At 39.6% G+C, this 14,669-nt stretch overlaps 1 protein-coding gene across 1 annotated transcript in view; it reads right to left on the bottom strand.

Annotated features, from left to right (window-relative positions):
* The window catches only part of Map3k15 (mitogen-activated protein kinase kinase kinase 15), a 128,805-nt gene that overhangs the window by 51,660 nt on the left and 62,476 nt on the right, over positions 1-14,669 (bottom strand). Inside the window, exons 7-9 of the mRNA XM_040744122.1 lie at positions 5,537-5,707; positions 2,170-2,282; positions 1,568-1,727 (exon numbers count right to left, since the gene is read on the bottom strand). Coding sequence (XP_040600056.1) covers positions 1,568-1,727; positions 2,170-2,282; positions 5,537-5,707 — 444 coding nt within the window. The remainder of the gene's footprint in view (positions 1-1,567; positions 1,728-2,169; positions 2,283-5,536; positions 5,708-14,669) is intronic.

A 14,669-nucleotide genomic window follows, 5' to 3' on the forward strand; every position in this document is an offset into this window, starting at 1 on the left:
TTGTAAGTATTTCTGATATAGAATATTCAACCTGAAATATATCTGTATTTTAGAAAATTCAGATAACATGGGTCAGAGAAAACATAAAATTAAAACCTTTATCAAGTCATCTCTCTAAGGTAAGCACTGTCAATCAATATCTAAGATAACATTCCTCTTCATCATTTACTCATTATACAAATATCTACTAAGCATTCATTATGAGACTATACCCATAAATAAGGTAGCCATAATTCTAATGAACTTCATATATCTATGGTGAAGTCTGATATTGTCCATGCTTTTTCTGTGAGTAGCATACCAAGTACACATGTTAATTAAAACCAGAGCATATAGGAAAGTGGTTCTCAAAGTGTGATCTTCAGATTGTCAGTCGTAGCAGCTTATAATTTGAAAATGCAAATTCTCAGGCTTAACCTGTAGTTTTACTTAACAAGACACTGGAGTTTAGGCATCACAATTTATGCTTTCATCAACACAAATGATTCCAATGAACAGTAAAGATTGGGAACCATTAATGTAGAAAAATGCAACCTGTACCTGGCCTTTCTTATTCTCTGATAAACCCTGAACCTACTTCATGCCTTTATAGTAGTCTTCTCTGCACAGTTAAATGACTGTTGCTGTGTCACCATTTTATTAGCCAGTATTTATTACCACTCTTTTAGTCCCAATTTTCATTGGAGATGAACATCATTTTCCTCCCAAACTGACTTTAAATACTCATCAGTATGCCATAGAAAGGAGCTGGGGTGAGCGCTTGTTACATATATGAAGCTGCCCTGAGAGACGGAAAGGGGGGGAGCTGTGTGACAAGGCCACTGGGGTATCCCATCCCTATCACAGAATAAAGAAGTAGAGTAGAGGCCCTCTCTGGAGGAGCTCAGAGCGATGTAGGAGTCAGTACTTCCTTGGAGGTAAGATCATCTGGGAGGGAACTGATGAACAGCTCCCACAATGGCAATGACAGGCAATGTCTTCCTTAGTGGTTTTGCTGGTAGCTGGGAAAACCTAGGGGCAGAGGTCCTTTAAAAGGATTAGCTGGCTGGGGTTCTACAGGAATAGGGGTGCATTGTGGAACAGCCAGGCATTATAGCAATCGAAGAGGATGCCAACACCCTCGATGAAGGTCAAGAAAATACCCTACATCACCACAGAGCCTACCATGACCAGCAGACTACTGAGAGCTGCCAGCTCAGGAACATCATTTCCTTGATGTTCCTTTTCAGTTTTGTTACATGCTTTATTACAAACACAGACTAATATCAAACTGCATTTTTCTCTTGAAGACACAAACTAAATGAAGTCAAGAGGACTGACTGACAGTCTAGTCTCAGGGATAGAGCATGCAAGGATACATTCCAGGTGAGAATACATCTGTCTCTTCAAGACTGAACATAAACTCTATGAACCTGTTATATCTTATAGCTTCTTTAATGAAGACACATTAAAGGAGGTGAAAAAGCAGTTGTTGTTCTGCTGTATTTAACATTTTCTTCTTGAATGAGACATTTCAGAAAAGTTCATATCTGGAGACATGAGATTACTAGGCACAAATGGGACTTACCAGACCGGGGGTTTCAGTTTGAACAACCTCTCTGCTGCCTGGACAGCTTTCCCAATATCACTTGCCAACATGCTGACGGTGAAGAACTGGCCTACATCCCAGTAATTGTTCATTTTCTCCAGGCTCCCTTTTCTGCCCAATAAACTGTTCAGCCGGACACCTTAAGAATTTGAATTTTGATATCATAAAAAAATTCCCTAGTTCTTCCATATTATCCAAGACTTTAGGAAAAGGACAAGTAGGCATTTTACTTGGTTGCTGTCTCAGGTATGCTATTGGAAAATGGCTGAGCATTAGTTATTTGAATTAACACACACACATACCCACTCTCCCCCCCCTCTCTCTCTCTCTCACACACACACACACACACACACACACACACACACACACACACACACTCACACAGAGTATTGCTATGTAGGCCTGGCTCTCTAGAAGTCACTATGTAGACTAGGCCAGCCTAAAGGAGACCCACCTGCCCCTGTTTCCTGAGTGCTGGGATTAAAGATGTATGTTACCATACCCAGCAAATTGAACATAATTTTTTCATGCTCAACTTGTATAACTAAATCACAAACATCTGTAATAATAAACAACTTTACCTATTTTCCTTAGTTCCATTGAAGTTTCAAACTGTTGTCCAGCAACTATTAGCAAAACTGCAAGGTTAATTCCAGAATAAAGAGATGACTGGAGTTCAAACCCTTTACGATACCTATAATTATAGAACCACCAAATTCTTATTACATCATCTTACTGATTGAGAATGAAATGCATAGATAATACAAACTACCTTTACATGAAAATATTTATTACTCTAATGGTTTATAGTCTCTCTCTTAACACTGGTGAACAGAAAAACACAGCATCAGGGTTTTGAAAGTGCAATAGCAACATAGTGACTTAAACTAAGACATTTTTAGTTTCTCTCCTAAGATATTTTTAATTATAAGAGCCTATTGACTAAATGAATAAGGAAATTATATGAAAACATACAAAAGAGATTTAAAATCTATGATAATCCTCAAATATGACCATAATTTGATACCCGAGTTTCATTTTAAGTTAAACTCCCAGTGTACATTGGTTATTTTTATTTTATAGAAATGGTATCAATTATGGGTTATTTCTCTACATGCCATTTGCTTGTTTGCTTATATTATCACAACACTAAATCACTCCTTCATGTATGAGGATATTGTCTGAATCTCAGATCCTAAATGGCTATCAATGCAAATGTGCAGGGGGAGGTAAGAGGTAGGGAATTTGCCATATTAGGATAGGGAATGAGATAAAAATAATTAGGTGTGCCATTTTAAAGGAAAATGTTTACAGTTTCATTTTTAACTCTCCTCCCCATTCTTTATTACACATAAAATGTTTATCTAATTAGCAAGTATGACTATTAGGATAAGGTAAAAGGATTTATTCAATGGAGTAGAAACACAAACACAGTTGAATACCAAGGATTTGCAAATCAGGAGTGATTTACTTTTCATTTATGTGACAAGAGAATTTAGTGACACACTAGTTCTTAAAGTAGAAAGCTATCATTTAGTCAGTTACAATGTGTTTTTATGAACTTTAGAGAATAAATCAAGTACCACCATACAGATCAGAGGACACCAAGAAAAAAATCACTGCTATTTCACTCCACCGAAGTCCAACCTTTCTATCACTCTTCAATGTCCTAAGACTTAAAATTTCATATCTTACTGTATCTTCCCATTTTTTTCTGTCACATGAAAAGTTATACCAAGGCTAATTATGGTGAAGGTTGATGCCTCTCTCTAATCTCAACATTCACAAGGCAGAAGCAAGAGACTTACAACTAACTCATTATCAACATCACCTTAAAGTAGAATAGGTGGGCAAAGAGAGGATGATGTGGAGTCACAGTCTGAGAGTAAGTTGAGCTGGAGATCTCTATCCAAGTGTCCTAAGATATGGGAGTGGCTGAGAATCCCAGAAAATGTTATGAGCATAGAAATAAGGTGGCAGAGGTATAGCGTATCTCTTGGCTCTTTTGCTTTTGGCAGACTGCATAGCTTATTTTAACAAAATGTGGCAGAAGTGAGTTCAAGTGAGTTCCTGAACATCAGCCCCAAAAGGCCTTGCAGCTCCCACCTACACTTTCAATACCAGCTGACAAACATGCATCTTAGGTTTTCTAGTCTTGTCTAACCTTCAAGCTGATAGCAACTTTAGAAGTGAGGCCCAGGAGGAGCCTCAAAAATTCCACAGAATCACAAGCCTCCAAACAAAGAAAAAGTAGCAATGTGAATCCATGACGAGGGAAGTTATTCTGTGTATATATTGTCTTATTGGTTGATAAATAAAGCACTGTTGGCTAATAGGGAAGCAAGATATGTGAGACTAGGAGTCAAGGAGGATTCTGGGAAATGTAGTCAGGGGTAGAGGATCACCAATGTGATCCTGGGAGGAGAGGGCGCAAGTCTGGTGTTCTCAGTAAGATAAGACCTGGGGAGAGCTCTTGGACCCCAGGCCGACAGTGGGGAGGCCAGCGTGGGACTGATCTGGACCCCCCCCCGGGTGTGAGTGTCAGCGAGAGGGCCTGGGCAGCCTGTGGGGCCCTGAGCTGTGGATCAGTGTCTATCCCTGGTGTACAGGCGGACTTCGTGTGCCTGTGGCGCGGGGAGGGATGCTCTCTCAGCCTGGACTCTTGGGGTTGTGCCTGGACCCTGCCCAGGGTGGAATGATGGACTCTGGATGTCCCCTATGTGGAAGGATTTGGCGGTGGGGTGGGAGGGTGGAGAGGAAGGGGGGTACGGGAGGGGGGGGGAGGGGGAGCTGGGATTGACATGTAAAACAGGCTATTTGGAATTAAAATGAAAAAATAATTAAAAAAATAATTAAAAAATATGTATTAGTAATTATGGGTTAATAATTAAGTCAGAGCTAGCCATTAAGAAACCATAATAAGCGGCCAACAGCTTCATAATTAATATAGCATCCAGTGTGTTCATTTGGGACTGATGCGGCTCAGGGACCAGGCTGGTGGGAAGAATACACATTACAAAGCTACTGACATTCAGCGCTTTTGTATAGTAAGCCATAGTGGGGACGCTCCCTAAAATATATTCATTGCCTAAAAGTGAGAATACTCCTGTTAAAAATGAATGTCAGATGTGATCAGTCTTTGATTAAAACTCTCTAATGATGTCTCTTCTCATTTAAGAGTAAAATAGTCATCTTTATATTTCATTGCTCTTCTTTTGCCTATTCCTCGCCATCACTAAGTGTGTCCAGCATACTTCCTACCCCGCAGCTTTGCCCTTATTCTTCTCCTTACTTGGACATTTTATTCATCATTATCTGTGACGCCTTCACTCCCTTCATATCTCTATTGGCCTTCCCTAATACAAACTGGGGGCACTTGTCTAGTATGCACAAGGTCCTGGGTTTGATCCCTAGTAGCACCAAAATGAAACAAAATAATTAAAATTTCAGATCACTCTCCCAGCCTTCCTTTAACCTTCCCTCCCTACTTAACTGCCCCCTCAAGCCTTCACTGTCAGCTGATATCCTATAGATTTTATTTGCTTGCTGACTTCCCTTACCAGCAAAGCAAGATCCCCAAAGATAAAAATTCACGTCTGCTGTGTCTACATCTCCCACCTAGAAAAGTGTCTAGTATAAAGTAAGCCTTGAATAAACATCTGTTAAATAAAGACAGGCAGATACAAACATCACTGGGAAGATGACATCAATGGTGGTGGACACAATTCTGGAAAGTGCAAATGGCAGGAGTATGTGGAGTCTCATTCCTTTCTCATGAATGAGTAAACGAATGGGATAAACATAAACAGCAGGCATCTGCTCCTCATGGAATCTGAACATTTCTAGACCACATATATTGCAATTATTTTCACTGTCAGCGCTGAGAGAAAGACCTGGCTACTCAGCCTACATGGTTCTGCTCTATGCAGCATTGTGTGTGCTACTTACCACTCAATGGCACTGTCTCTGCTTGCATCCTCTTCACAGCCTGAATCCAGGAAGATGTCCTTGTAAATCCTCCCACACAGGCAGAACATGTCAGGAGCCGGGTGGTCACAGCTTTGCAGAACTTGGAGCATGACCTGAAGAGCCTTCTCGCGGTCACCTGTGCTGTTTCTCCTGAAAAATATGTTATGAGATCATAAACATCTTAAGATATTTATGTATATATGCATTGTTTTGCTCAAAGGAAAGATACTGTAAGATTTCTTTTTCTCTTTTCAAATGTATCAACAACTGAAGAACTGTGCCAGAAAAATCTCAAACAAAAATATATTCAATTCCTTTCTTGATTTTATTCTTAATATATCAGAAGAAGAAAATACAGGAGAAAACAGTATTAAAAAGAGATTTAAGAGTCACGTCAATCAAAGACAATATATAAACTATGTCTAGATTCATAATCAGACAAATCCACTGTGAAAATATACAAGTAAGGCATTGGAGAGATGATTTAGTGGTTAACAGCACTTGCTGCTCTTGCAGAGGATCTTGATTTTGTTCTTGGCACCCATGTCAGGTAGCTTAAAACCACCTATTACCCCAATTCCAGGGGATTTAACATCCTCTTCTGGCCTCTGCACATACCATGGTACATACGCATACAAGCAGACAAAATAGTCGCAAACATAAAATAAAAATAAATCTTTTATTTTTTATTTTTAAATTTAAATTAGAAACAAGGTTGCTTCACATGTCAATTCCAGGTGCCTCTCCCTTTCCCTCCCCTCCTCCCACACCTTCCCACCAACCACTCCAATATCCCCTCATTTCCCCAGGGAGGGTGAGACCCTCCATGGGGATGTCAATAGTCTGTTATTTCATCCAGGGCAAGGCCTAGACCCTCCCCCAAGAGTCCAGGGTGAGAGTGCATCTCTCATTGTTGGATGGGAGCCCAAAGTCCATTTGTATACCCGGGATAAATACTGACCTACTACCCAAGGTCCAATAGATTGCCTATGCCTCCTCACTGACACCCACATTCAGGGGGTCTTGATCAGTCCCATGCTGGATTCCCAGCCATCAGTCTGGGATTAAAGAGCTAACCCTTGTCAGGTCAGCTGTTTCTGGGGGTTAAACCAGCCCAGTCTTAACCCCTTTGCTTTTTAAAAAGCAAAACTGTGAAAACACTGATATTAATGGTTATTAATTTTAGCTTTGATACCATATCTATAATTATTTCATAAACACATCCTTAACCCTGAAATATCTATGGGTGAAGTGGAATGTCTATGATTTGTAATAAAAATGTGGTCTTTGGGTACAAGAAAGTAGCGGTTAGGGTAATATAAAATTGCTTTTGCAAAGGTAATCATTCAAGTGAATAAAGGGTACACTGAGATTAACTATAATGATGATTAGTTTTACATATTAACTTGACTTTGCTAATAGATGCCCAGACTCTTGGTAAAAATATCATTTCTGGGTGTGTGGGTGAAATGGCATTTGAGTCAATAGATTAGAGACTCACCTTCACCAATGTAAGCTAGCACCTCTAATATATTGAGGCCCAAGTAGACCAAAAAGTTCTATCTCAATTTAGTTCCCTCCTTACCTCCTTCTGACCTGTGAAATTATCTTCTCCAGCCCTTAGATGCTGAAGTTGCTGGTTCTAGGTTTTCAGTGTTCAGGGATCATATATAATGGCACTCCTAATTCTCAGGCTTTTGGACTCATTGAATTCTACTACTGGCTTTCCTGGGTCTCTCTGGCTTGCAGGCAGACAATGATGGGGCTTTTCAGGTTCCATAAACATATGAGATAATTTTAATAATAAATATATTTACATTTCTATCCCCTCTATTTTTTTAGACATGATCTCACATTGCTTATAATAGTGAACTTGGAGATGGTTACAAATGTCTGTTAACTGAATGGACAGATAAATGTATAACAATTAAGCTATGTAATACTATGCAGCCCTTAGAAAGGAACAAATACATAACAATATAGAACAATATCCATTATGTTGTATGGAAAATGCTAATGAAAAGTATGATCCTGTTCTTTGAAATAAATACTACTTACTAACACATATGTTCATGTACATAGACAGAAGCCTGGAAGGATACACATTAAACTCTTCAGAAAACTCCTGTGATGATTTCTATAAAGTGGTAGTTTTTATGCTTTGTTAATAATTTGTCTAGTGGATATTTTAAATATGTTGTTGGGACATGCCACACAGCCAAAGCTGGACTGAAACTCACTATGTAGCCCAGGATAGACTCAACCTCATGGCAATCCTCCTGCCTCAGGGTCCCAAATTGAGATTACAAGTTCTACCTTCTAAACCCAGATTTATTTTAATAAATCAATAGACAAATTATTCTTAATTTCTTGGTACTTTTATAGCAGGTTTTTATGTTTTCTTTCCTAAATACATACCTCAAAAATTCACTTCATTATCCAAACTACCCAAAAGACAGAGAGACTATCCAAATTAACAAAATCAGAAATGAAAAGGGGGACATAACAACACACACTGAGGAAATCCAGAGAATCATCAGATCATATTTCAAAAACCTGTACTCCACAAAGTTAGAAAACTTTAAGGAGATGGACAATTTTCTAGGTAAGTACCACATACCAAAATTAAATCAAGAACAGATAAACAATTTAAATACACCTATAACTCCTAAAGAAATAGAAACAGTTATCAATAGTCTCCGAACCCAAAAAATTCCCAGGCCCAGATGGATTCAGTCCAGAATTCTACCAGATGTTCAAAGAAGGTCTAATACCAACACTCCTCAAATTATTCCACACAATAGAAACAGAAGGAAATGTTGCCAAACTCTTTTTATGAAGCTACAGTTATTCTGATAAACAAACCACACAAAGACACAAATAAGAAAGAATTACAGACCAATTTTCCTCATGAACATAGATGTAAAAATACTTAATAAAATACTTGCAAACTGTATTCAAGAACACATCAGAAAATTCATCTGCCATAACCAAGTACGATTCATTCCAGAGATGCAAAAATGGTTCAACATACAAAAATTCATCAATATAATCCACCATATAAACAAACTGAAAGAAAAAAACCACATGATCATCTCACTAGATGCTGAAAAAGCCTTTGAAAAACTTCAACACCCCTTCATAATAAAGGTTTTGGAGAGAATAGGGATACAAGGACCATACCTAACCATAATAAAGGCAATATACAGTAACCCAATAGCCAATATCAAACTAAATGGAGAGAAACTCAAAGTAATCCCACTGAAATCAGGAACAAGACAAGGCTGTCCACTCTCACCATATCTAGTCAACATAGTACTCACAGTTCTAGATAGAGCAATAAGACAACAAAAGGAAATCAAAGGGATTCCAACTCTCACTATTTGCTGATGATATGAGAGTTTACCTAAGTAACCCCAAAAATTCTACCAGAGAACTCCTACAACTGATAAACACCTTCAGTAATGTGGCAGGATAAAAGATCTAAACAGATAATTCTCAATAGAACAATCTCAAGTGGTGGAAAGACACATAAGTAAATGCTCAACATCCTTAGCCATCAGGGAAATGCAAATCAAACCATTCTGAGAGTCCATCTTACACCGATGTCAGCTTATGCAGGAAAGGATGTGGAGGAAGGGGAACACTCCTCAACTGCTGGTGGGAGTGCAAACTTGGACAGTCACTGTGGAAATCAGTATGGCGATTTCTCAGAAAAATAGGGATCAACCTACCTCAAGACCCTGCAATACCACTGTTGGACATATACCCAATGGAGGCACATTCACACCACAATGACATCTGTGCAACTATGTTCATAGCAACAGTACTCATAATAGCCAGAAATAAGAAACAAGCTACATGTCCTTCAACTGAAGAATGGATAAAGATAATGTGGTATATTTACACAATAGAAACAATGACATTTTAAAATTGGCAGGCAAATGGACAGAACTAGAAAAAAAACATTCTGAGTGAGGTAACTCAAAACTAGAAAGACAAATATAGGATATACTCACTCATAAAACAAAAGATATCCAGCCTACAATCTATAACCTAAGAGAAGCTAGAACCCTCTCTTCCAGAAACAGAAGGAAGAAGATGCAGAAATCCACAACTAATCATTGGGCAGAGCTCCTGGAGTACAATCGAAGTGAGGGAGGAGCGATAATATGAACAAAGGAGTCAAGAGCATGATGGGGAAACCCACAGAATCAGCTGACTCAAGCTAGTGAGAGATCACCGACTCAGATCTGACAATCAGGGAAGCTGCATAAGACTGAACTAGACTCCCTTAATATAGGTGGCAAATGGTGAGGCTGGGACAATATATGAGGCCACTGGCAGTGAGTCCAAGATCTAACATTAATGTGCAAACTGATTTAATGGAGCCCATTCTATATGGAGAGATATCATGCCTATCCTAGACACAGGGGTGTGGAGGTGGAGAGGTGCCTTGGTCCTGCCTCAACTAGATGATGAGACAGACTCAGACGACTTCGTAGGGGAGGCCTTACCCTCTCTGAGGAGCAGATGGGAGGTGGGGGGAACGGGGGAGCAGGAGGAGAGGAGTAGGAACTGGGATTGGAATGTAAAAAGTAAATTAATAAAATTTTAAAAACAAATAAATTATATATATGGGTTTTTTGAGACAGGGTTTCTCTGTATTGTTTTTGGAGGCTGTCTTGGAACTCGCTCTGCAGATCAGGCTGGCCTTGAACTCACAGAGATCTGCCTGCCTCTGCCTCCTGAGTGCTGGGATCAAAGGCTTATGCCACCAATGCCTGTGTACATCCATGTTATTTATCCTGCACATTCTGACTCAGTGTCTGCACTACTGCTAAATCTATGCAACAATTCTCAGTCCTTGAGCTGTCTGATCACTTGAGCTACATATGTATTTCACCTGTGCATGTGCTTGGCAACTGTGGATCCTTTTTCATTTATTTGAATAGTAGGACACTGCATTCACCTGATTACCTTTGTACTAGGACTTGAGTGCAATTTATATCTGTCATCCTTTAACAATGGAGTATCTCCAAACAAAAATATTTAGCCTTTCTCCTCTGTATCAAATACATTAGATCCCCTCATGATACAATCTAGTTATAACCTGAGTTTTCAAACCATCTGTATCAAATTTCTATTTCTGGCTCAGACTTTTCCCAAACTCCATATTTATATCTCCAACTAAACACATCCTTTGCGTGTTTAATCCATCAATTTCAGTACATCTAAAATCATTTGACCATACTATCATAATTTCCTTTTTGCAACTTCCCAATTTTAATGATTAGTTCAGTATTCTTGTTATTTAGATTAAATTACAATGTTAGTCATGCTTTATGTCCCCTAATACTGTTTATTCACCAAGCAGATGTCACTGGATTTTATTTCAAACCATATCTGAAAAGTCCACTCCTCAAGACTTCCACAGTTACCTCCATGACCCAAGCCACTGTCATCCCCCACCTACTCCCTTACTTTTCTATAATGTATCCTTAACACAGAAGTCATTGATCCTGCAACATTTTTGGTCAGGTAACAGTTCTAATCGGTTATGTCTCCTGAAGCAAGCTGGCTGTGATGGTGTATGCCTGCAATCCTAGCATTCTAGAAGCTAAAGCAGGAAGAGCATAATAAATTTGAGGCCTGGGCTACACAGTGAAAACTTTGTTTCAAACAACGACTACAACAGAAATTCTTCAGGGACTCTTAGCTTAGAAAAAATATCACTTTCTAAAAATGGTCTTCAGTGTTAGTGAGGAGGCCTCAGAAATCTCTGGGGCCTTAGGTAGTTGATCAGTGTTTACCATGGCATACAAATGAGCTTTGGGAGCCCACTCCACATGGAGGGATGCTCTCTCAGCCTGGACACATGGGGAAGGGCCTAGGTCCTGCCCTGGATGAAATGACAGACTCTGGAGATCCACCCAAGGAGGGCCTCTCCCTCCCTGGGGAAAGATGTGGGGATTGGGCTGGGGGTGGGGGTGTGGGGCTGGGAAGGTAAAAGGGGGGGCTGGCATTGACATTTGAAGCATGTATGCTTCTAATTTAAATTAAAAAATAAAAATGGTCTTCAATACTTTACAAGATCTTGTAGCCAGTTATTTCTCCAATCTCATCTCTTACCATCTATAATCCTGATTGTTTATTCTGCTCCAGCTGTGCAAGCTTTCTTGCTGTTACCTGGTCTGCTCTCTCCACCTATAGCTTTCCTCCTCAGGTATTTAAATGACATGACTTGTGATTACTTTCTGACCGTTACTCCGTATCATTTTCTAACGAGTGAGGTCTTCACTGATGAGATGACCATCCTTTCTAGAACATTGTCTTTCAGGTGTTGAAAACATAATAAAAGACTTTTAGGACATACGATCATGTAAACAGTCCTTCCTGTGGCAGGAAGTTGTGATGAAGTCAATTCCAGAAACATGACAATTTCCACACTTGCTTGCCTGTAGATGACTGAAAGGTAAGAGCCTTTGATAGTAAAGACAAGGAGTAAATAAGCTTTTTTTTGGAAACAGTATGATAGGAGAGAATCCATTTTAGAATCATCCCTAAGCAAATCAAAATCACCCCCCTAACAATTCTGTTGCTCTTTCTCTACTCCCTAAATTTAGTCTAGAAAGCCACAAAGAGAATCTCAGAATGCAAAATCTATTACATGCATTAAAAAAAACACTTGGATTCTAGGACCTGCAAGAGGTGAAGCCAAAGATATCAGAAATGGCAGTCCCTGGCTCTTCTTGTACAAATATTGACAAGACAGAAACGGCAGTAGAGGGACAGGAGGTTGGGGGTTGGGCTAATCACAGGTGAAGTGAATCAAAATAAAAATGCAACCCAGCAATTCTCTAGAACTATTTTTTTCTTTTTTTTAATCCCAGTTCCCTCTCCCTCCCCTCCTCCCGCACTCCCCTTCCCCCCCACCCTCCCACCCTATTGCCAAATCCCTCTAGAACTATTTTTAAAAGCCATAAATGCTTAATCACTGGACCTAGGCAAGGCTTCCAATATTCATAGTAACAAATGAAAAAAAACACACTTCTGACTCAGGTCTTTTAAATATGATGTGTGGAGTACAGTAAAATTGTGAGATGTGCAGAGAAGCAGAAAATTCAATTCAATAATTGAGATACAACTGTACTGACCCAGAGATGACTTTAAAGAAAGTTAAAAAAAACTTGGGACAGGTGTGGGGTACCTATATGCATGATCTAAGTATTTGGGAAACTGAGGCAAGAAGAATACCATGAGGTTCAGGCTAGCCTGAGTACCATTAAGACCCTGTCACAAAACATCTACTGCACACTTAGGAGGCAGAGGCAAGCGGATTTCTGTGAGTTTGATGCTGGCCTAGTCTACAAAGTGGGTTCCAGGACAGATAGAGCTGCTACACAGAGAAACCCTGACTTGAGAAAAAGTAAACAAAGATCTACTCCAAACAAGAATTTGCAATCAGTTATTAATACATTGCTTCTATATTTATTGTGCATCGTGGGGGTGGAGAAAGGTAGAAAAAGGGGAAAAGGGGAGAGAAGGAATTAAGGAATAAGGGAGAGAAAAGAAAGAAATGAAAACTCTAGAACCCAAGAGCCATTGGAAAACATTTTTGAAAAGAATCACTGAATGGGCATATACAAATTCTGACACTACAAAAAACAAAAAAGAGGAGCTAGGGAACTAGATCAATCAAAAATATACAAATTGGGGCTGGATGGTAGGGAAGTGACTAGAAATGGGTAAAATAGATAACTTTTGGAGATTAAACCATTGTAGCTCGCAGCACTGGTAATCTCATGAGTATTTTTTGGACAAACTCATCAAATTATATACTTACAATTTTAATTTTATTCTATATAAACTATGCCACAATAAAGTGTGTTAAGAGCACACAGAAGACAACTGGTATATCTGAAAGTGTTTTATTCGGCCAGTGATGGGTTTGTTTTCTTTTAGATACTCTCCCAGTCTTCCATATTCTGCTTTGTTCATGGAGCTTAGGTTTTCAGGCTTCTGATGACTATCTATCTGGCAGTAGCCATTGAGAGGTTGTCTAGGCAGGTAATTGGAGAATGGAGAGGAGGAAAAGACCAGGCAACTTTGTCCTTTCTTGGTTTGGGGAAGCTCCAGCCATAGCTGGTTTTCTTCCATAGACAGCTCCTTGAAGGCTGCCTGAGGATCACTACTCCAGGTTACTCCTGTATCTGGCTTCTGGTAATATCACCTCTATTATAGATCTCTCTAGGTAAAGAGTGAGAACAGCTTCCTACACCTGCTAATTTCTAGATTGCCTCCTGGTTTTCTGATTCTCTCCTCGACTCTTTCATTGCCTGTGCAACCAATTTCCTGTGTTCAGTTTCCTCTATTTTAAATACATAGGGTAGTTTCAGTTTCCTGATTGGCTCTGACAGATACACACCTGCCACAGGAAAACAGGTGCCCTCCACTGGCCAGATGCCTCATATTTACAGAAGAGAAGGGAACAACTAGAAACAACCTGTGCTCTCATGTGAACAATGCCCATAACCAAAGAAACACAAACCAAAATAGTTGTTTCCTACTCTGTAAGTGGATCCACAGAAGAACTCCTGTTGTGCTCCCATCATACCAAGTTTCCCCAGTCCTTAGGAGAATTACAAAGAAATATGTGAGCCCTCAAAGAAGGCCTTAACCCCTCCCTCTGAGGAGTGGATGCGGGTGGGATGGGAGGAGGTGGGAGAGGATGGGAGAAGGGAGGGAGAAGGAACTGGGGTTGGTATGTAAAATGAAAAAATAATTTCTTAAATAAAAAGTTAAAAACAGAAATAATGTGATGGCTTTACAGTGACTAGAATACCTATGCAAGAGAACTGGACATTTTTTAGACTGTCTCTTCCTACTTGCCCAAATTTGAAAACATGTAAGATCCAGCTGCCATGTTTCTTTTGTGAGAATGGGCGACAAGTAACTTAAAAATTTAAGTTTTGGGGCTGGAGAGATATCTCGGTGGTTAAAAGTAGTTGCTGTTCTTCCAGAGGATCTGGGTTTGATTCCTAGCACCCACATGTTGGCTCACAACTACCCATAACTCCAGTTCCAGGGAATCCAATGTCCTCTTCAGGTC

The sequence above is a fragment of the Mesocricetus auratus genome, unplaced genomic scaffold, assembly GCF_017639785.1.
Source record: "Mesocricetus auratus isolate SY011 unplaced genomic scaffold, BCM_Maur_2.0 Super-Scaffold_100003, whole genome shotgun sequence".
NCBI lineage: Eukaryota > Metazoa > Chordata > Mammalia > Rodentia > Cricetidae > Mesocricetus > Mesocricetus auratus.